The following is a 23307-nucleotide window of genomic DNA, read 5'->3' on the forward strand; positions in this document are numbered from 1 at the left end:
TCCTCGGCCTTGTCTTCTGCTTTAGATTTTCCGGCTTTTCCATCTTGTTCTTTGAGGGCTAACATTACCCCCCTCCTAGACGAGTGCCAGTCCCATGGCACTGTCGTAGGTAGCATTCATGGGTTGCATTCATTGGTTGGCGTAAGTGTTGATATTCGGGGGATTCTGGGGCGGGCGATGATTCGTTGGTGGCCTTGCAGGATGATGAAGGACAAGAATTTAGAGTGGAGTGCTGATGAAGAGCTGACTGTACTTCCGTTGGAGTTTGCAATACCTGCAATTGAAAAGCTCTATATGTGGTCTCTCTCTGGGGTTAGTGCTAGTCTTCTTATCGTGTACAAGATGTAGTTTGATTAGTTTGGGAGACAGGTCGAACTCAAGCTGAGAGTATTGTCGTGCACTTGAGGACCCAAATTGTATATATATTGTGCTAGTGCAGTTATTATGTGAGTGCATGTGCCTACTTAAATATTACATAGTTAGGAGACCACGGGTCTGGTTCCTCGTAACAATGTGTGGATGAAACAAAGTTGTCCATGTTGAGAGAAGAAGTACACATGAAGGTGTATGAGGCATCCTTTGCGTTGTGACAGCATGATGTAGCATAATTGAATATATTGACACTGAACTTTCGGTAGCTGGTAGCTATTGGGCTTGCTCGACGAGTACAGTGTACTTTCATAGCCATTTGTGCGGTGCTTACCACGATCGATTGCAATGGTATTAAGGCGGAGTGTAAAAAGGAATCGTGCAAATGGGTCAGGGTGACAGGTCTAACCATAGGCGAGACAAGTTCCCTAGGTATATCCTGCCCTTGATGTGCCCTGAACAATTGTGGGGGATGTGTAGAGGGCTGGGGAACTAGGGACGGAGCCAGTCGACCAAGGTTTGGGCGTACCTAATTTGAGGGCCCCTAGATACTGTGTTGTGATCGTGGGTGCTTTTTTTTTTCTTTTCTCTCTTTAAAAAATAAAATAAAATAATAAGAATAACATGAATACAACCATTACAATACTTTGAGGCTATCAAGCTTTCAATTGGATTGGGAAATGTCGAGATTCAAAGGCTGTGAAACTGGATATTACAATGATGATTGTGTCCTAGCCTTGTTGCTAGAGGACTAGTTGTTGAGATGGAGAGATACACTGGATATTTTGCAAAACCTCTTTGAAACATATGAAACATCGATACAATTGAGGTAGCGACTGCAACGAGCTATACATGGATAAGGGATAGAGCATCTAGTGGCAAATGGCATCCTGGTAGACAAAGAACTGTTTGCCTTGTCATTGTTGAGAGCATGGCTCCTACCCAGCTATTGAGTTTGGCGAAGAAAGAAAGAGTAGCCAATGGCTATGCTTTGGGCCATGCTCAAATGGACTGCGTGCTTTTTGTATGGTTGATTTTCTCTTCCAATGGGGCTTCCGTCACGACTCTTTGCTCTTGGTATTTCTGTCACTTTCTCCGTAATGGTTCTTTGTGGGGTTGGTGGTCTTGTGGTGACTTGGACCTTAAACACTTACGTTACGAAGACCTGTGTTGTCCTGCATCCACTTGACGCTTCGTGAGAGTATATGTAAATCACATGCATCATTTATGATGAATAGATGCAATGCAATAAGATATTACTTCATCTAAATCCCATGGTGTTGACCTGCGATGCATCTCATCGGCGCTTGCTAAAGACATGCCATGTATTAGTAGTAAGAGAGGTTTGCACAGTTAGGGGGAGCTTACTCTTTTAACCACTTAAGAACAAAAAGCTATGGTAAGATGGCCTTTGTTAAGCAGCTTATACAACATAGAGGCTATTCTATTTGTATCAGGTGGGGCGAGTTCAAGTGGTCGGGCGATTGGGGCTGTGCTGATGAGGGGCTCCCATCAGGTCGGGTAGGGAAGATATCGGCCGGGACCCGAATGGTATAGTCCTTGGCCGTAGCTGTTTCAAGAATGCTTTTAAATAATTCATCAAATTCCCGCTTGTTTCTAGCTGCCTTCTCCTCTTTCGAGCACCTGGTGCCCGAGCATTTGGTGAGGGCCTGTATGGCCGGTGTTACTACACCCCGGGTGCTCCCTTGAGCCTTTGTCCTCTTGGCTTGGGGAGTTTTTGGACCGTGTCCTGTGCAGTGTCTCTTGGGCTCCCTTGAGCATCTGGTGAGGGCCTGTACGGCCGGTGTTACTACACCCCGGGTGCTCCCTTGAGCCTTCGGCTTGGGGAGTTTTCGGCCCGTGTCCTGGGCAGTGTCTCTTGGGGTCTCTTTTCGGCGCGTATCTCTTTAGAGTAGGCACGTAGCGTTTTGGTGGAGGCGCTAGTGCGTTATGCTCCCTCCGACGGCAGAGAGCTTCCTTGCAGGCCAGCTGCACTATGTGCTCCATGATGGCTACTGGTGGGGAACCTGAAAAATGTGAACCAAGGGTTAGGCCCTAAGGCAAGACAGAATTATTCGCATAATAGGGATTAAACAGTGGATTATCAAGCGCATATGACGAGGGGTGCGGTGGGGCATGCAGTGCTTGTTGTAGTGGGGTCATATTCCATAGCCTTGATTGTGCGTCTTTGCTCGGCATTCATCATAATTTGGCAACCTTTTCACTCCCATTGGAGGCATAAGGGGTACCATTGCTATAAGAATGAAGAGGTAGAGTTTGCAAGACTCACGAGCTCTTCAAGTTCTCGGATTGGTGTAGAGCCGACAGACTTTCGGTATGAGGTTAGCATCTTGCCGATGATTGCTTGCTCCTTTGAGACTTTACCACTAGCGATAAGCTCAGCTGTAACCTTGGGGAATTTGATGGTCATGAGCTCGTACACTTCCCAGGTGCATGGTAAAGTATGGACTTGAGAAGCAAGTGGCTCATCAAGAAAGCCAAGGTCTAGCCGCTCATAACTCCGGGCGAAGTTCGTGAATGTGCCCTTCAGCATTTTGATGCAAGTAACCAAGCCATCACCTGAATTGGTAGCAAGGTCCTTGGCCATAGCAAGAAATGAGCGTCGCTCATATGAAGGCCTAAGACTTGCTGGCGGCTGCGGTGGAACATAACTAGTTGGATGCATTAGTGATGATGTTCCTCTAGATTGCTTGTTGGGATGAGCATCCGCTTGGAAGGTTAGTTGTGTCCTACGGCTTGGAAGACTTGCAACCTTCATCGTGAGCTGCTTTGAGCATGCAAGAGTCGGTCGCATTAGATGATTGCGGGACATCTAGCTGCTGCGTAAGTCGATGGGTTTGTGAGAACTCAAGAGACATAGTGGGTTCAGGCTGCACGGGACTAATTGGTCGAGTCTCTACAGACTTTGCTTTGGCATTAGTAGTGGCTGGTTTAGAGCTAGCGGATTGCGGCTTTGGCCGATAGATAGGCTTAGGTTTTGGGGCTTCGGCCTTTATGGTTGTCATAGATTTGACAGCTTGGGTCTTAGGTATGGCTCGTTGTTTAGTGAACACGCTGCTTGAAGCAGGTGTGACCGCAAGCTGTGTAAGACGTTCTCTTAAGGAGTGATGTCTTGGGCACCCAGATCTAGCTATTGCCCTCATAGTATCCTTGAGCACATAATAGGGTTATGGGGACCCATTGCGGCTTAAAGGTGCGTTTACGGCTTTGGCGTCTAGGCTGCTTTCTAGGCTTTGCATGAGAGTTCCTAGGTCTGCGAGGTCGCGTTTGCTTATTGTGGGAAGGCTTGCCTTGATGTTTAGGTACCCATTGAAATGTAGGTTGCTTAACCTTAGGAGTGGGTTTGGTGGGGTGGTGTTTTGCGAGCTGAGTGGGGTGTGATGCATCACGATCCCCCTCCTTAGCCTTAGGCGTGGTCTTCTCTATTGGTGGAGTGGCGGTCTTGGAGGGACCCGCACTGCCCTTGCTGAAAGTTGTCGCGATACGCACATTTCCTATGGCAAGGTGGATATGCTACAGGTCGTAATCGACGTAACAATGGGTTTGTTTTTTGAAAGTACGCCCTAGCGACGACGTCTTGCCTGCCTCCTTCGTGTCGGGCAACACATAGAAGATGATTGGCAAACTTTCAAACTCAATAGAGACGACGACTTTGCACTTCCCAAGGAGTGCATAGGATTCGCCCCCAAATGGGCTAAATTTAGCGTTAGTTGGCTGCAACCGGGGTTGACCAATGAGGGTCCAATGAGCATGGGTTAGGATATTGACGTCAGCTCCCTCATCGATACATCAAAAGAATGTGTCTTTTGGGTTGTGGCCGTGATTCGTAAATAGGACCGGGTGGTCCAAGTCTCAGGTGGTGTGTCCGAGTCGGACGGTCCGACTGGTAGAGTTGGATGGTCCAAGTGTCCGATTTTGGGACTCGGACACATGCAGCCTGGTCTGACTGTGTTTGCCACGGCGCAGTTGCGAGGGCACGAGCGACGAATGGTACGCGTGGGGGTCCTGGTACAAGCTCCAACTTTCCAGATCAAACAAGCATAACTCAGAGAAGTCAAGGAATACTTGGAATGGCCGGGCGACAGCAAAACGGCTGGATCGAACCCCTTCTGTACTACCTGCACTCATACTCTCTCTCTCAAGCTCTCTCTTTCAATGTCTGATTGCAAAATGAGGCCTTCCCTGACCTTTTGAGCCTCTTATTGCCCTGCTCAAGTCTCCTTCAACCTTATGGTTGCCCCTCTTGCACCCATCTACTCAAGATTTAGATTTTATGCCCCTTTCTCCCGGTTTTCAGCCTGTTTACCCTTTGTTCGCTCTACTCCAGCTGTTCCTTCTGTGCGATTTATTAGTATTGTTCATGTAATAGGTTGTTCTGGTTGTTCTGAGAGCTTGCAGGCCTCATGTAAATATTAGACAGAGAGAGAGTGAGAGAGACAGAGTATGCTGACCTGATGGTCTGATGTAATAGAAAGTAAGAGATACAGAGAGAATGTTGACCTGATGGTCTGATGTAAATATTTACTACTTAATTCAATTATCTTCATGGAGAGAGAGAGAGAGAGAGAGAGAGAGAGAGAGAGAGAGAGAGAGTTTAAGCTTTTTCTATGGTTTAGTGTTATGGCAAATCTCCTCTATGTTTTCAGCTGATCTGGTTCTTCCTGACATTGCTGCTCCTTGGTTGGATATTGTTCGCTCCACAGCAGCTGTCCTTTCTGTGTGATATTTGTGTGTTAGAGTCTTGGTAGCCTTTCGCCTTGATTTGTGTCTGTTCTGGTTTTCTTAGCTGACCTGATGGTCTGATGTAAATATTGCTATGTAATTCAATTATCTTCGCGGAGAGACAGAGAGAGAGAGAGGGAGAGAGGGAGAGAGAGAGAGTTTAAACTTTTTCTATTTGTGTCTCCATCCTTGGATGCATAGAGTTTGGACATTCACTCTTCTATCTAGTATTAATATTGTAATGAACTTGGTGCACCTAATAAGAGAGAGCATACATTGACTGACAGGTGCATTAGGCTGCATACGTGCCAGTCAGTAAATAGATGAAATTTGGGTTTTTGGACTCGATTGTGCTTTTCTTTCATTATTTTGGAAATGTGTGGAAATCAGGGCATGCACTCGATATTTTGGCAAGAGTGCCTTTGTGGCAAAGTGGCTTGGATTATCGACATGGTACTGGTCATGGAGTTGGTTCATACCTCAATGTACACGAAGGTAAATTCTTCTTTTGATCGCACCATATTCATAGACAGATCAGGAGAATCTGTAGCTTAAGCTTGTGATATCTTGGTTGAATCAGGTCCACACTTGGTCAGTTTCAGACCTCAAGCTCGGAATGTTGCTCTTCAGGCTTCAATGACAGTCACAGATGGTAATTACCAATTGATATGTGAATGATCTTTCTTTATCTTGAACTACAGAATTAATGTAATGGATGTAAAATTCATAATGTCTACTGAATGGCTTGAAATGTTATACAAATGTCAGTATATTTTCATAAATCTGGGTTTCATTTGTGTTGGATCATTGGAAGCCTCTGAATCTTGTGAGGCTTGTGATGTTTTTCTTGTTCTATGTAATTGCTAGTCCATTGTACTGCTTGTGGATTAAGAGACTCTTTAGCGTTTGAGTACTAAAATCTTTTCTGTGTGCCTGGTTTGATTACAGAGCCTGGTTACTATGAGGATGGAAATTTTGGTATCAGACTTGAAAATGTACTGATTGTAAAGAACGCCTCTACTGAATACAATTTTGCTGACAAAGGTTATCTACAATTTGAACACATCACTTGGGTATGCATGCAAACTCTTCTGTTCACTGTGTGATGAATCCAATTAATGAAGGTGAAGCAGATTAGTGGAAGTCTTTTTGCACTTTATGATTAATGTCCTCTGTCAGACTAAGTGGCTCAAAAAACAAACTGCATACCTTGATGGAGGCTTGGTCATCCCTGACAGGGGGAATGCATCCCTTAGCAGTCCCCTGGCTGTGCGTTGCCATGGATCCCATCCTTGATATGGGGTATGCATTCCCTAGCTGTCCCCTCTTCCATTCACTTGTGAAGGATGGGACAGGGTCCCGCAATGTGGGAGGTGGCTTCAAGCTGATTCCATTTCGGGACAGTGTTCTGATGTCCTCGGGGCCGATCCCTCCATCCCCTATCACTTTGGTTCTACAATGAACTTCTTAGATTAATCTAGAGACCCTAGCCCGTCATGTCACCTTAACTAACCCAATTCCTCTTTACAAGAGGGATTAGCTGCTAATCTCATTCATTGAATCGAGGAGCTAGTTAACCAAGCAGACTTAAAATGTATCTCTATCTATGAAGCCTGATAGACAGTAACTTCCGAAGAGAAACAATGGATGCCATAGTGGCTCTTTATGAAGCTAGTATGACTTGCTTGATCATATGCTCCAACTTAGAGTTGATGGAATACCTAGAGATACTTAGATAACAAAGCTTCGAGCCCATAGCTAGCTAAGAAGATTGATGACCAATGCTGGAAAGCTTGTTACTTCTGAAGATTCCATCACAAATCTGCTCCAAAGATAGCTAATTAATAAAAACTTAGGAATTTAAGCTAGTGCTTGATTGACAGCAATCTTGCTTAGTGGACTTGGAGTGAATCCCACTTCTTAGGAGCAAACAAAGATCCCAATACTGGCAAAACAGATAGAGAAGTATATATTGGGAGATGATCCTTATAGCTTCATAAAGAGGGTTGAAGAATGTGAGGCTAAGAACCTTGTGGTAGAAGATAAGCAAGCTTAGGCCTTTGTCTTATGCCTAGGCGAAAAGGGGAGAAACTTGGTTCAACAGTTTGAATGCAGTTGAGAAGCAAAAGGGGAGGTGGGGGAGTTCCCACATTGAAGGATCTCTTCACGAAGTGCTTTTCTGAGGAAAAAGTTGACTACAAGGAAAGCCTCATAGTTAAGACTCAGTAATTTGAAGCAGCAAGATGAAGTATCAGCCTAAGACCGTGTTTCTAAAATCAAAGGCACGTATAAAAGGATACTCGTGGAGATTGTAGAAAAAGCAATGTCAAAGACATTCATTAATGTCATTCAAGAAGAGCATTTTTATGAGGCTACAACGAACCACTCTAGTCTAGACCAAGGTAACCTTAACATAGTCTTCAAGGAAATTATCAAGGTGGATGACCTCCACAAAGAGAGAAAGGATAAGTAGAGCAGTTAAAGTAATGAAGAACTAATGAAGATTTAGACTCTTGCAGAGATACTTGTAACTAAGTAGCAAAACCAAGAGATGTTTAAGCTAGTAGATCTATTTAGTGGTCTAGTATCCAGTATCCCATTGTGGTGACAATTACTTGCCCTTCAAATATCCGAAGTCTAGAAACGCATTGATATCACTATTGTTGCAGGAAGAGTAATCAAGGGTGAATCGCTCTAACATAAGTATGGACAATCAAGCATTTGTAGCTAGCTCATCGAAACAAAGGGAAGTCATGGTAGCCTTGAAACTTGAAGGATAAAGACAAAGCAACTTATTCTATTGACTCTTCAAGCACCAAGGATGATGGTGCAAAGAAAAAGAGATGTAATTATTATAGAGAAAAGGGACATGTTATTGAAGATACAGAAAAAGAATGGCAAGTGAAAAGAAGAAATAATTGGGCATGAGCGTTGCTAAAAATTTAGCAAATATGAAGGATGCAACTGCATATTTAGCAAGCTTATGCCTCTGTTGAGTATTGTTCGTATGATCCTTCTTTACATGAGCATGGTCTTTCAGTCATTGAAAATTGCAGCACATGGTATTTTGAAAATGGAGCTTCCAAGCACATAACATCCTTTTGTGATTTGTTTGTATCATATGAAAATGTACAAAAGGGGGGATCCGTTATTTGTACAAACAATGCTTTGTATATAATCCAAGGCATTGTTCAAATTCCGATTATTGTAGTAGATGGGAAAATTATCATGGTTGAAAAGGTCTTGTATGTGCTAGGCATAAAGAGAAAATTGCTTTAAGTTTTGGCCATTGTAGGTGTTGGTTTTGTGGTTAAATTCCACATGGATCGATGTACTGCCTATGACTATAGTAATGATGATGCCCTCATTGTTATTGGTACGCTGTACAATAGACTCTATTAGCTTGATTTATATGAAAGGAGAGCATAAGAGGATGCATTACTAGTCTCTAGTATGCTTATTACGTGTATATATCTGTATACTTATATGCATAAAATACATATATTATTATTTATATGATAATTTATTCATATATTCCAAAACGGTATTTCCACAAAAATTTCAAATGGCCGAAACTCCAAAACTCCATTTTTTCTAGTTTCTGAAACTCCCTTTTTGAAAACATGGAAACTATGCTTAGTTGGCACACTCTATGCTCAATCCTGGTAGTACACATTGACAAGTAGTTAAATATGTCTTTGTTATCTCAAAGGCACTCAAACATTGGGCCTTTTTTATTCTAAAGACACTTCTCTTTGCTTGCATGCATTCATAAACAATGATTGGGTTTGGTTGTTTTGATACAAGAGTGTCCACCAATGGTAATTGTTTGTAAACGCCCCGAACAACGTAGTATGCTTAACAATTATGATATTCACTTGTTTTCGAGATTTAATATAAAAGAGAATGAACACTTAAAGCTGAAAATGAAAATTACTCACAAAATTACAACCATGAAAATGTAAAAGTAATGGAGACAAGATTGAGGGTTGAAGATGGGCAACCCCCCCCCGAAGGAATGTATTTCTGCTCAACCCAAGTCCCTTAGGGATGAGCTCAGCTACAATCAACCTGAAAGTGAGAAGAAGTAATTCTCACTCTCACAAGATTATGCAAAGATGTACAAACACATATGCATTATCTATTATGCAATGATAATAACTGATTTCTTCACAGTATGAGAGAAGAAAGAGGGGAAATCAGCCTTTCTCCATCGTTGATCAGCAGTACATGGATAGGGCTTGGTTCTTGTTGCTAAAATGGAAGAAAGAGCTCGAGAAGGAGGTGCTGTAATGAATTTACAGGCTTGCTGTCTTGTAAAACAGTAGCGATAGAAGAGGGAATATGGAGGAATTTAATAATGGAGAAGTGGGGGATGATGATGGGGATGGATGGGGCCAGTTTTTGGCTATCTGTGGGTGCTGTACATGAGTTTACAGCAAAGAAAAATGATGCTGAATGAAGATAAATGAGCTCTTATTTATAGGAGAGGGAAGAGCTAGTACAAAAGGGGAAAGTGGAGTAGCATAAAACAAGTGTCCAGCCACATGTCATGAGATGTGACAAGTGGTGGGACACTTGGAAACTTGTGTGACAAGTGTCTTGACACTTGTCTCTTCTCTATGGCCTTCCTTTTTGGGCTGAATACTGTCAAGAATAGAAACAACCAAATTTAGTAAGCACAGTCAGAGTATAGAATTTACTATTTCTAGAATGACATCCCTATTTTTTAGGACTAGCATTTTTAGGCTAATTCGAGGCTTCTAAAATTTAGGGACCCTCCCAATATGGGTGTCATATGAAAGCTTTTTTCGTGTACATCGCAAAAACGGTATCGGAATCTTCATGTGACTTTCCTATGCAAAGAAATGTGCATTTTAAGCTTTCAGCCCACACATGCACATTGTACAAGCATTTCATGATCATTCCATCTTGTTGATTGTAACTATCTATTCTGGCGGATCTAGCCCACACTTCAAGGCATCAATCCTTTCTGTGTGCGAGTCTAACCCTGATATGCATGAGTTTTGGTCACAGGCGCCTAATCAGGCCATATAGGTGGAAGTGTGAACTATCTTTTCTCTAACCCACTGCGTGGGTCCACCATAACCTGTGACCACTCATCAGTGGCCAGCTCCAATGCACTTTTCTTTATATCTAATTAGTGCAAAGGAAACAAATTTAATAAATCATTATAAAGACAAATTAATGAAAAAGGATACAAATTTTGTTTCTATAGAGTTGTGAGAGCTCTCTTCTGTAAACGCCCTGAACAACGCAGTATACTTAATAATTATGATATTCGCTTGTTTTGAGATTTAATATAAAAGAGAATGAATACTTAAAGCTGAAAATGAAAATTACTCACAAAATTACAGCCATGAAAATGTAAAAGCAATGGAGACAAGATTGAGGGTTGAAGATGGGCAACCTCCCTCGAAGGAATGTATTTCTGCTCAACCCAAGTCCCTTGGGGAAGAGCTCAATTACAATCAACGTGAGAGTGAGGAGAAGTAATTCTCACTCTCACAAGATCATGCAAAGATGTACAAACACACATGCATTATCTATTATGCAATGATAAGAACTGATTTCTTTACAGTATGAGGGAAGAAAGAGAGGAAATCAACCTTTCTCCATCATTGATCATTAGTACATGGATAGGGCTTGCTTCTTGTTGCTAAAATGGAAGAAAGAGCTCGAGAAGGAGGTGCTGTAATGAATTTATAGGCTTGCTATCCTGTAAAACAGCAGTGATAGAAGAGGGAATATGGAGGAATTTGATAATGGAGAAGTGGGGGATGATGATGGGGATGGATGGGGCCAGTTTCTGGCTATCTGTGAGTGCTGTACATGAGTTTACAGCAAAGAAAAATGATGCTGAATGAAGATAAACGAGCTCTTATTTATAGGAGAGGGAAGAGCTAGTACAAAAGGGGAAAGTGGAGTAGCACAAGACAAGTGTCTAGCCACATGTCATGAGATGTGACAAGTGGTGGGACACTTGGAAACTTGTGTGATAAGTGTCTTGACACTTGTCTCTTCTCTATGGCCTTCCTTTTTGGGCTGAATACTGTCAAGAATAGAAACAACTAAATTTAGTAAGCACAGTGAGAGTACAGAATTTATTATTTTTAAAATGACATCCCTATTTTTTAGGACTAGCATTTTTAGGCTAATTTGAGGCTTCTAAAATTTAGGGACCTCCTAAAATTTAGGGACTCCCCAATATGGGTGTCATATGAAAGCTTTTTCCGTGTACATCGCAAAAACGGTATCAGAATCTTCATGTGACTTTCCTATGCAAAGAAATGTGCATTTCAAGCTTTCAGCCCACACATGCACATTGTACAAGCATTTCATGATCATGTCTTATTGTTGATTGTAACTGTCTGTTCTGGCGGATCTAGCCCACACTTCAAGGCATCAATCCTTTTTGTGTGTGAGTCTAACCCTGATATGCGTGAGTTCTGGTCACAGGTGCCCAATCGGGCCATGTAGGTGGAAGTGTGAACTATCTTTTCTCTAACCCACCGCATGGGTCCACCATAACCTGTGACCACTCATCAATGGCCAGCTCCAATGCACTTTTCTTTATATCTAATTAGTGCAAAGGAAACAAATTTAATAAATCATTATATAGACAAATTAATGAAAAAGGATACAAATTCTGTTTCTATAGAGTTGTGACAGTCCTTTGGCTTTTATTTAGTTGTTCTCAGCTGAAAAGCTTCTTGATATGGCTGAAGAATATCTGGGTAATCCTTTATGAATTTTTCATCTACCCAATGTGTATCTGTTGTGGGTAGATTCTTGAATTTTAGTAAGACGTTTTTGTCACAAGGCCACTTCTCGTGGTTCGATCCTTGTGAAACAAAATCTGTTCAGGTTCCAAGTGTTGCTCTGTTTTCTTCAACTTCTGGGGGATCTTCAGTAATGGGTTCCTTTGGTTCTGGTCCTATGTAAGGTTTTAGCAAACTTACATGAAAAACATTCTGTATTTTTCAATGAGCAGGAAGCTCAAGTAGATAAGAAACTTTATTTATTTTCTCAATCACCTTGAAGGGTCCAAAGTATCTACTGGAGAGCTTTGGAAAAGATGAATTTTGACCGGAACCTTGTTTGAGCCTGCTTTTATCAAACTTTAGCCAGACATATTGACCTTTTTCAAAAGCCAAAGGTCTTCTTTGTTTATCTGCTTGCTTCTTTTGTCGCTCTTGGGCAACTTTGATAGTGGCTCGAACTTGATCCATTGCTGTTTTTAAATCTGAAGCAAACTCATCAGCAGCAAAAATCTTATCTTTAGTGCGAATAATTTGAGGAGGAATCACTTTACCTCGTACTATTTCATTTGGAGCTTTCCCTGTGGATGAGTGCATTGTATTGTTGTAAGCAAACTCCAATAATGGAAGATATTTCTCCCATTGTGACTTATGTTCACTAACATAAGCTTTCAACATATCCAAAAGAGTGAGATCCATCACCTTTGTTTGGCCGTCCATTTGAGGATGAAAAGATGAGGAGAACTTTAAAGTGGTTTCCAAATTCTCAAATAAAGCACACCAAAAGTTACTTGTGAATTTGGAGTCTCTATCTGAAATGATCTCAGAAGGCATACCATGTAATCTGAAGATATATTGAATGAAAAGTCTTGCAGCTTGTGCGGATTTCAATGTTTTATGACATGGAATAAAATGTGATTGCTTGCTGAATCGATCAATTATGACCCAAATCATATCATGACCTTGAGGTGTTCTTGGAATACTTGAGATGAAATCCATTGTGATAGATTTCCATGGATCTTTGGGCACTGGAAGAGGTTGCAACAATCCTGGAGTTTTCTACCTATCATACTTGGATTTTTGGCATACTAGACAAGCCTCAATGAAGTTATGTGTATCTCTTCCTAATGTTGGCCAATAAAAGTAGCGCTCAATTGCACTTAGAGTGGCTGTCCTCCCTCTATGCCCTGCATAAGGGGGTTCATGACTTTCTTTAAGCACCTTTCGTCGAACAGGAAGAGTGACACAAAGGCGATTGTTCATGAGTAGGTAACCGTCTCTGGATGAGAACCTCCTTGCTGTAAATTTGACCAAATTGCTGCAAAATCAGTATCTTCATCATAAGTATTCTTCATCGTTTGAAAATCTTCATGATGAGCCACTGTAATAGTTGCAATGCGAGGCACTCTAGAAAGTGCATCAGCAACTAGATTTTGTTTCCCTGGAGTGTACATAATTAGAAAATGAAACATAGACAAGAAATTTTTTCATCTTGCATGTTTCTCCTGCAAATGCTTTTGAGTCTTGAAATACTTCAAGCTCTGATGATCAGTTTTAATAAGGAATTCATTGCCTAAAAGATAATATTTTCATGTCTTCAAAGCATGAACCATTGTTAAGAGCTCATTTTCATAAATGTCATACCTTTTCTCCACATCATTTAGACGGCGGCTTTCAAAGGCTACGGCATGGCCTTCTTGATTTAGCACTGCACCAATACAATCACCGCAAGCATATGCTTCCACCACAAATGGATTTACCAAATCTGGAATGATAAGAACAGGTCTAGAAGTAAGAGCTGTTTTTAGCCTTGTGAAGGCTGCCTTCTTTTTTTCCTTCCATTGGAAATATTTCTTCTTCTTTGTAAGGTGATGAAGTGGAGAAGCCATATGTGCAAAATGCTTGATGAAGCAGCGGTAATAAGAGCATAAGCCAAGAAACGATCGCACCTCATGTATATCATGAAGATGAGGCCATTCTTGGATTATCTTGATCTTTTCAGGATCCATCTGAATCCCTTCAGAAGAGATGACATGCCCAAGGTAATTTATTTTATGCATGAAAAATTCACTCTTTTTACTATTTACCAAGAGTTGATTTTGTTGAAGTAATTGTAGAACAATCTCCAAGTGTTGATGATGCTCCTCTTCATTCTTGCTAAAGACAAGAATATCATCAAAGAAAGTACCGACATATTGTCGATGCTCTCTAAAGATGCGCTCCATCATTCGATTAAAGGTGGCTGGTGCATTGGTTAATCTGAAAGGAACCACCAAGAATTCATAAAGACCGTATGAAGTGCAGAAAACAGTTTTGTGTATATCTTGTGGTATTACCCTAATTTGATGATAACTACTCTTTAGATCAATGCGGCTGAAAACCTTTGAGCCTCCTAGACGATCCAAAATGTCGTCAATTCTGGGAATAGGAAACCGATTCTTCACAGTGATTTTTGTTGAGGGCTCGATAATCAATGCACATCCTGAATGTGCCATCTTTCTTTTGAACAAGAAGAACCGGTGAACAAAACGGTGAGCTACTTGGCCTAATTAGCCCACGGTTGAGTAGGTCTTCGACTTGCTATCTGATTTCTTCTTGTTGAGGACGGCTCACACGGTATGGTGCTATATTAGGAGGAGAACTGCCCAGAATAATATCAATATGATGGTCTTCTGGCCTTTTTGGGGGAAGCTGATAAGGGAGATCTTCTGAAAAACAATCTTTATACTTTTCCAAGGGCTGAAGTGCTCTTGATTTTCAGCATTGATATTATCTTTTACATCAGTGACATAAAGCAAACAACATTGAACACAATCCTTAATGGCTCTAGAGACTTGCATATAGCTTACCATAGGTATGGTGTCTCCAGAAACTCGAGCTTGGATCTCGTACTTGCCTTTGTTGGTGAGTTCTACCTTCTTTTTCTGAGAGAAGATGATTGAATCTACTCTATGATTCCAGGGCATGCCAAGAATCACATCACAACCATCAAGGTCTCCGATACAGAAGGTATATTTGTCACTGTAGCCTTGAATTTGAAACTTAAGCTTGCCAATGTAGGGTGCCACAGTCTTCATTGTGTCACCTTCATCGATATTTAAAGCTTGGCGAACTTCTGCCGGAGTGTCCATCTCTTCATTCTTTAATCCAAGCTCTTTAGCTAATTGCAAGGAAATGACATTTTCATTCGCCCCAAGATCTATCAAGAATAGTGCTTGTTTACCTTGCAATTGTCCCCAAGCTTTTAATAATTTGCGCATCTCTGGAGTGTGAGTTGTGTTTGCAATTACATCACTGATAGCATTGATTTTCACTGGCGACTTAGGCTTGTTGTCAGAAACCTTGCTTTGTCCTTTGTTTGGACATTGAGAAGAAAGAGGAGAAATCAGCCTTTCTCCATCGTTGATCAGCAGTACATAGATAGGGCTTGCTTCTTGTTGCTAAAATGGAAGAAAGAGCTCGAGAAGGAGGTGCTGTAATGAATTTACAGGCTTGCTGTCCTGTAAAACAGCAGTGATAGAAGAGGGAATATGGAGGAATTTGATAATGGAGAAGTGGGGGATGATGATGGGGATGAATGGGGCCAGTTTCTGGCTATCTGTGGGTGCTGTACATGAGTTTACAGCAAAGAAAAATGATCTTGAATAAAGAAAAACGAGCTCTTATTTATAGGAGAGGGAAGAGCTAGTACAAAAGGGAAAAGTGGGGTAGCACAAGACAAGTGTCCAGCCACATGTCATGAGATGTGACAAGTGGTGGGACACTTGGAAACTTGTGTGATAAGTGTCTTGACACTTGTCTCTTCTCTATGGCCTTCCTTTTTGGGCTGAATACTGTCAAGAATAGAAACAACCAAATTTAGTAGGCACAGTCAGATTATAGAATTTATTATTTTCAGAATGACATCCCTATTTTTTAGAACTAGCATTTTTAGGCTAATTCAAGGCTCCTAAAATTTAGGGACCCCCCCAATATGGGTGTCATATGAAAGCTTTTTCCGTGTACATCGCAAAAACGGTATCAAAATCTTCATGTGACTTTCCTATGCAAAGAAATGTGCATTTCAAGCTTTCAGCCCACACATGCACATTGTACAAGCATTTCATGATCATGCCATCTTGTTGATTGTAACTGTCTGTTCTGGTGGATCTAGCCCACACTTCAAGGCTTCAATCCTTTCTGTGTGCGAGTCTAACCCTGATATGCGTGAGTTTTGGTCACAGGCGCCCAATCGGGCCATATAGGTGGAATTGTGAACTATCTTTTCTCTAACCCACCACGTGGGTCCACCATAACCTGTGACCACTCATTAGTGGCCAGCTCCAATGCACTTTTCTTTATATCTAATTAGTGCAAAGGAAACAAATTTAATAAATCATTATATAGACAAATTAATGAAAAAGGATACAAATTTTGTTTCTATAGAGTTGTAACATTGTTTCATTCTTAGTGATTCATGTATTCCTTAGTTGAGCAATCTATAGTGGCCACATCTAGTTGTGAAGCTGAATACAGGGCAACATTTATAGCTACATTGGAATGTGTATGGATCAAATGTCTTTCGGTCAATCTTAGTGTGCGACAGAAGTCACCCACTCCTATCTATACTGATAGTTAGAGTGCCATGGCAGTTGTGATGAATCTAGTATTTCATGCTCGCACTAAGCATATTGAGGTGCATTATCATTATGTCAGAGAGAGGCTCCATGTGGGGGAGATTGACTTGATTTATGTTTGTATACAAAACAACTTGTCAGATGTGTTTACAAAAGCTCTCTCTAGATAGGCTTGATACTATTTGGGGATTGATTTGCCTATTCCGTGTATATGCTCACATTGTTCACTTAACGGGGGTTTGTTACACTTATCATATTCCTCCTAACTTTTGGTATGAATGCTCCTTTATCTATGGGTACTTTTTACCTTCTAGCTGGAGAAGGGTTTTTCCCCCTATGTGAACATCTATTAGTGGGTGTGGTATATAGTACCTTAAGGATAATACTTCCATATCATTCTCACTTAGTGGATGTGACGTTCTAGCACTCTCTTCACTCTTGTTGTTCACTAGTTCACTGTGAGTGTATGGACGTGCTTCTGAATCTACTCATTTTTTATTTCCATGATTACATATAGTTTCATGCTACTAGATCATAGTATTTTAGATTGATGTGCAAGAAGGATTGGTGAGTATGGTTCTCATGGTAATCATGAAACACGTTTGACAAAGGTTGAATATTTTAAATATGTTATTTTCTCATATTAGGTTGCATTTCAGTTAGGATATACCAAGTGTGAAATGTTTCATGCTGGAACCTAACATTTTAGGGGTGAAACATTTCGTGGTTACCTTGATGGTCCTTTATATGTATCTCTATCATCAATGACCTTGTGCACCACTATGCTTGACAAGCAGAAGCACTTAGTTGAGCAAGCAACATTGACTTGAAAGAGCATATGAGCTAAAAATGGAGTCTCTCTTATTGTTGATCGTTGGAGTGACAGAAGGAGGCAATCCTTTCATGGCATGGTCACTTATCCTTTTGGAGAGATATACTTCATATCTTTACATGATGTATCTAGGACAAGAAAGAGCACAAATGTAGTTGCACAGTTATAGGTTGATGGTATTGAGCTTATTGGACTAAACATGTTGTGGGCTTTGTTGTAGATGGTGAGGTTGAGAATAGGATAGCAAGTATTATTATAGAAGGGTGCTATCCACTTATTGTTATTTTGTATTGTATGGAACATTACTTAAATAATTTACCAAGGATAATCATAACCTCTTATGAATTGCGGTTGTCATTGAGCAAGGAGCTCGATTGCGAGGTTTATGAAAGTAGATGCTTTTAAAATAGTTTGATACTAAATTTGCCTTTAACTTCTTGATGCTAGGCAGTTTCACGGAATGCAATGATGCCTTGTGGGAGTTGTTTCTTAGCGATAAGTTAACCTTATCACCATTAGTAGATACAAAGACAAGTATATTAGGCATGGAAAAAGCAAACTCCTCAAATTTTTGGGATGATGTGAAGTAGGTAAATGTCATGGTATTTCTTCTTGTGCACTTGTTGGGAGTTGTGGGTGCTATGTAGCCTTGCGTGGGCAAGGTATATGTGGCAATGGATAGATTGAATTGAAGAGTTGTAGGGATGGGCACCAGATGATGAGGTACAAGGAGATACACCATTTAGTTGTGTAGAGGTGGAACTTCTAGCTCATCCATGTAGCTGCTTTTGTTGTGGATCGGGAGTTGTAGGGGAGTTATAAAGCTGGCACTTTAGAAGCAGTTGAGACAGCTTGAGACATCTTGCATTAGAACATGTTTGCCAGTCCTAGTTGTGTAGGCCAAGGAACACTAGCTTCTCGGCAATTGCCATGTTTAGTTAGAGCCACTCTCTTGGATCCCACTCCAGCTCATCTAGAGGATGGCTCTCCCAAATTCAGAGATGCCACTCTTGGATATGAGACCAACATAAATATGGGTCTAGTTGTCAAGACTTCCCTTGAAGGCTGATGACACGGATCCTTCTCCAAGGGATGTGAAGGAGAGCCATACATTGCTGTCCTTGATGAGTGGCTAGAGAAGAAAGTGCCTAGGGGAGACACGATGGAGCTTGTATGCCACCCATAGGGATACTCACAAGTGAGAACTATGCTCTCACCCGCAACTCTTGGTTTGCATTGGCTCTTTTTGAGGAGAGGCTAACCAATCCTAAGGGATTGCTGCATCAATCTCCCTTCCCTTGGCCTTTTGCCCCTCTCTAGTATCATGCGACCTACTGTAGAACCGCTCGATCCACCAGCCTGTAGACATCCCTCCGAACCTTGACATAGCAAGTGTGGCTAGCCTCCCAACAATTATACTAAAATGTGAGAGCGATCTCTTAGGTGCATCTCATCATGATTTTGGAACTGTGGGTTTCAAATGAGACTGTTTGTTAATCTCCTCTTGCCATGCTGAAGGTTGTTGCTCTAGGGCCTTATGCAAACATTGGTAGACTTGTAGCAAGCTATGAAGGAAAGAAGATTCAGGTAGTGTGGTTAATGTTGTAGTGAAGACCCATCTCAAAGATGGTCTCCACACGTTGCCTAGCTGAGATCTACACCCTTGAAAGCCCTTATGGAGGAGGACATTGCTCATCTGCCTACTTGGAATGAGCCGGCAGACCACTACCTTGCCTAGCAGGGCCCGACTCTAATACTCAGGATCAATGATCCTTAGGCCCCCCCTCAGAGTAATGATGGATGATGCTCTCCCAAGTCACCTTGAGCATGAGAATCCTTGGACCCATTTTATCCAGCCTAGAGGAAGCTCTGCACGAGGTGGTGTTCCTCTACACGAGGTGGTGTAGCTAAACCACATATGATGAGGAGAAACACCAGCAAGAAGTGATGTACAAGGCTGTTGCCAAAAGAACTTGGTTCACCAATAGGGCTGGCCTGTGCCCATTAGGAAGAGGTGGATCGTGCTCTAGTAGGTCAGCTTCCCCTAGAGGACTCAAGCATCAAGACAAAATGTTGGGCTGTTGTGATGTGAAGTTCCACCTAGAAACCAGGTACCTAACTATTTGACCCTTGCTCACGATTAGAAACCAAATGGATGTCCCACTCTGTGCTAGAGTCTGGTTTGTAAAAAAACCACCTAACTTCTGCTAGTTGATTTTTGCACTTGCTGACATGCAAAACACTTCTAGTGCATGACTCACTCGCTCCGGCATCACCTCATCATCCTTAACATAGAGGGCCATGCCATACCCCAATCCAACAGCTTTGTCTTAGCCCTCATTGGTAACCTTAGACCTTGCAAACCACTCACTTTCAAATATAGCAAATAAGACATCGTCTCCACAGAGTAAGAAGAACTAAGGAGCTAGAGGGCAGCCCTAACAAATAGACCACTCCAACCGAAACACTGCCCCTCTCTGCCTGCTGATGATCATTGTGCTAGTGGCCGATTGGTATAATGTGGAAATACCACTGACCCACTATTGAGCGAAGCCTAGCTTTTCCATGGTGCCCTCCAAGAAGGCTCAATCAACCTTGTCATAGGTCTTCTCAAACTCCAGGAGGACCATTGCATGCTATGCTGAGCCCACTCATGTAGCCTAAAAGAAGGTGAATACATTGTGCAGGATGCTCCTATCCTGGACGAAGCCGGTTTGTGTATTATGAATGATGTTTGGGAGAATGGGATGGAGTCACATGCCTATCATCTTTGCCAACACCTTATAGGCTATTGACAACAAGGTGATCTGCTGCCATTGGGACAACTTGAGATGGTCTCTCCCTTTGGGGCCTTTGGGGAGGAGGCTAACTGAGCTTGCTGCCTGGCCTCCTTTCTGAGTTGGTGATCTTTTGAAATGCTTGTAGCGGAGGATCTTCACCTCTTCCTAGTAGGCGAAGAGAGGTGGGATTGTTAGTGGAGCGCACAAGGATCAAGACACGTGATGCTGTGGTTCATACAATGAGAGTGAGTGAGTGCACACACACACACACACACACACACACACACACACACACACACACACACACACACACACACACAGAGAGAGAGAGAGAGAGAGAGAGAGATCATTGCCAATAGATTGCAGAAAGTTTTTCCGCACCTAGTTCATCCACGTCAATATGGTTTCATTAAAGGTCGGAATATAATGCATAACATTTTGAATGTTCAACTGGGAATTGACTATGCCAAAGCTTCAGGCCAGCAAGTAGTTATGCTTCAGCTCGATATTGAGAAGGTATTTGATCATGTTAGTTGGTCTTTTTTACGGAAATTATTCTCTACAATGGGATTCGGTCCTTGCATGGTTTCTCTTGTTGATACCATTAGTCAGGGTGCTGTGGCTCGTATCCCTCTTAATGGAGGGATCATGGAGAAAATTGCCTTATCTCCGTCTCTTAGGCAAGGCTGCCCTCTCAACCCTTTGCCGTTCGCTTTGGTCACTCACTCGATGCTCTCATTGTTAGATAAGTTGGTTGATCAAGGCGAGATAGTCTTCCCAGTGGTACTCAACTTGTGGGTCAATCTTTGGCAGATGATTCTTTTATGTTCCTTAAGGTGGATCGCACTAATGTTAATCAGGCAATGGTGGCATGGAATCTTTTTGCTTTGGCATTGGGTCTTCATATTTATACTCAGAAATCTACACTACTCTCTTGTACGGAGAATGATCTGCAGGCCTTGGGCTGGCATGGAATTGTGATCTCAAAGGGAAATATAGCCAAACACTTGGGATATCCTATTGGTGTGGAGGTAGCTCCCTGTGCCTTACTGGATTGGATGGCCTCCCGGATTCATGACAGGTTCATGTACTGGAAATCTCAAGGTTGGCCTTTAGATGTCAGACTTAAAGTTGCTCAATGTATTATGATCAGTATGATATCATTCTTTCTGCCACTGCTTCCTTGGACTAAGAAGTTCCTTTTCGAATTGGTCAACCTATCAGATTCATGTTGTGGAAAAAGAAAGGCAATCGTTTGGGACAGGTGTGGATTTCGTGGTAGCATCTGACTACGCCTAAACGCATGGGGGGTGCAGCTTTGTTGGATGTTAATTTGCATATGACAACCTTTAGGTTAGGCTTTATGTGTATAGAGTCATCCTTCGCCAGATATTGCTAAATTTTTCATTGAAAAGACTAGCATCTCTCATGGTAACATGGTTTTCGTTAGGAGATAAATTCACTGGAAGGAGAAGTTCTGGCATCCTCTAGGTTGTTGGATTGGCCGGACAAAGATTTGCAGAGAGTCAAGTTTAATTGGATGGCTCGTTTGGGGTTGCAGACAGTTTTTGATGGTGTTATTCTTGGGCAGTCCCGTCTTTATTCTTTTCGGCGTATTCGTCAGCACTTTCGGGTACCCCGTGGATATTGTGACATCTGGTCATCCATACAGGTCAGACTTCAGAGGTTCTCTCCTTTGCCTGTGCTACAGCCATTGTATCCATGGTATGATTGGATGTTTGTGCTTCCGGATGATTTCGAGAAGAGGTATGCTAACCAAATATATCATTAGATGGTGGAGGCCAAGAGATGGGTCACTACAAAGGTAAATAAATTATGGCATATTAGGGATGGCAAAAAGAAGTGGCAGGAAAGATTCATTCAGCTTTGCAAGTCTAAGGTTTCCTATCAGGATAATGTCTTCTTGTGGAGACTGTTGATTGGTGGTCTTCCAACTGGAGAGGTGTTGCATGCTCAGAAGATCTCTGCTGGTCGTGTATTCTGCACTACATGTGATGAAACATTGGTTCATCTTTTTGTCTCTTGTCCGGTTGCTTGACAGATCTGGAGTTTTATTTCCCGCGTGTAGTTCTTGGAAACTCAGCACCGGATAACAGCCCGTTCATGGATCATGGGAAAGCTGCCCTATGTGTCTTCTTTGGATTCTGATTATTCCTGTCTTTTCCATTTCCTTAGATGGACTGAAATGTGGCATATTTGGTGTACTCGGAATGCCTTTATTTTTGACTCAGTTTCGGGCAGCCATGGTCATGTGGCCCGTGTTCGAGGTTTAGTGCTATGGCAGATTTCTTCTATGATATCAGCTGACCTAGTTCTGCCTGACATTGCTGCTCCCTGGTTGGCTATTGTTCGCTCTACTCTAGCTGTCCTTCCTGTGTGATTTCTTTATGTTAAAGTCGTGATAGTCTTTCATCAGTTTCTCTTATGACCTGATGGTCTGATGTAACAGAAAGTAAGAGATAGAGAGAGAATGCTGACCTGATGGTCTGATGTAAATATTTACTACTTAATTGAATTATCTTCACGGAGAGAGAGAGAGAGAGAGAGAGAGAGAGAGAGAGAGAGAGTCGAGTTGATGATGGCGACCTGATGGGAGTCTGTGTGCTCAAGGGGTCATCTTGGTGCAATCAGGCTGCGTCTGCACTTCAAATAGGTGCACAAGGAACTGTGTAGACCGACCAACGAGTAGAGCTAAGAAACTAGCAAGCAAACCACCTGACGAGCAGCAGTCTGACTGAAGGACAGAGAGAGTGAGAAGGCGAGAGATCGAGTTGGCCTGTGGTTTGCCAATCTGCAACAGGTGACAGTCTGCTTGCGTGCAAAACAGACTGTTCACAGTTACTGCACCTGTGCAGAGAGTTTTCACTCAGGACCTGAAGGAGTCAGTTCCAGCTCAGATCTGGTTGGACTTGGCCAGTGAGCGTTTAGAAAGACGTTTGTGATCAGCATCTAGTTCTGCTATGGCGAATCTGCAGGTATCAAATGGTATTGATATGGCCTTCCTCTATCAGCATATAGGGCAAGGGAATGACCAAGATCTGGAGGGTTCGGATGGTGATTCGTTGGCTGAAGACCTTGGGCCGTTGGTGAATGGGGATGAGATGGGCAAACATCGTAGGATGTCGGTTGAAGAACCGGTCTTGAGCCCCCCAAATTTGCCTTAG

The 23307-nt window shown here is 42.2% G+C and overlaps 1 protein-coding gene across 2 annotated transcripts in view; it reads left to right on the forward strand.

The window, feature by feature from the left end:
* The window catches only part of APP1 (aminopeptidase P1), a 109345-nt gene that overhangs the window by 72517 nt on the left and 13521 nt on the right, over nt 1–23307 (forward strand). For both annotated transcript variants that reach the window (XM_087698528.1, XM_087698527.1), the window contains 3 exons: nt 5503–5607; nt 5693–5764; nt 6061–6185. In XM_087698528.1, coding sequence (XP_087554654.1) covers nt 5503–5607; nt 5693–5764; nt 6061–6185 — 302 coding nt within the window. The remainder of the gene's footprint in view (nt 1–5502; nt 5608–5692; nt 5765–6060; nt 6186–23307) is intronic.

This window comes from Lygodium microphyllum, chromosome 18 (genome assembly GCF_053477565.2).
Source record: "Lygodium microphyllum isolate KBCC chromosome 18, Lygodium_microphyllum_v1.1.10, whole genome shotgun sequence".
Classification (NCBI taxonomy): Eukaryota; Viridiplantae; Streptophyta; class Polypodiopsida; order Schizaeales; family Lygodiaceae; genus Lygodium; species Lygodium microphyllum.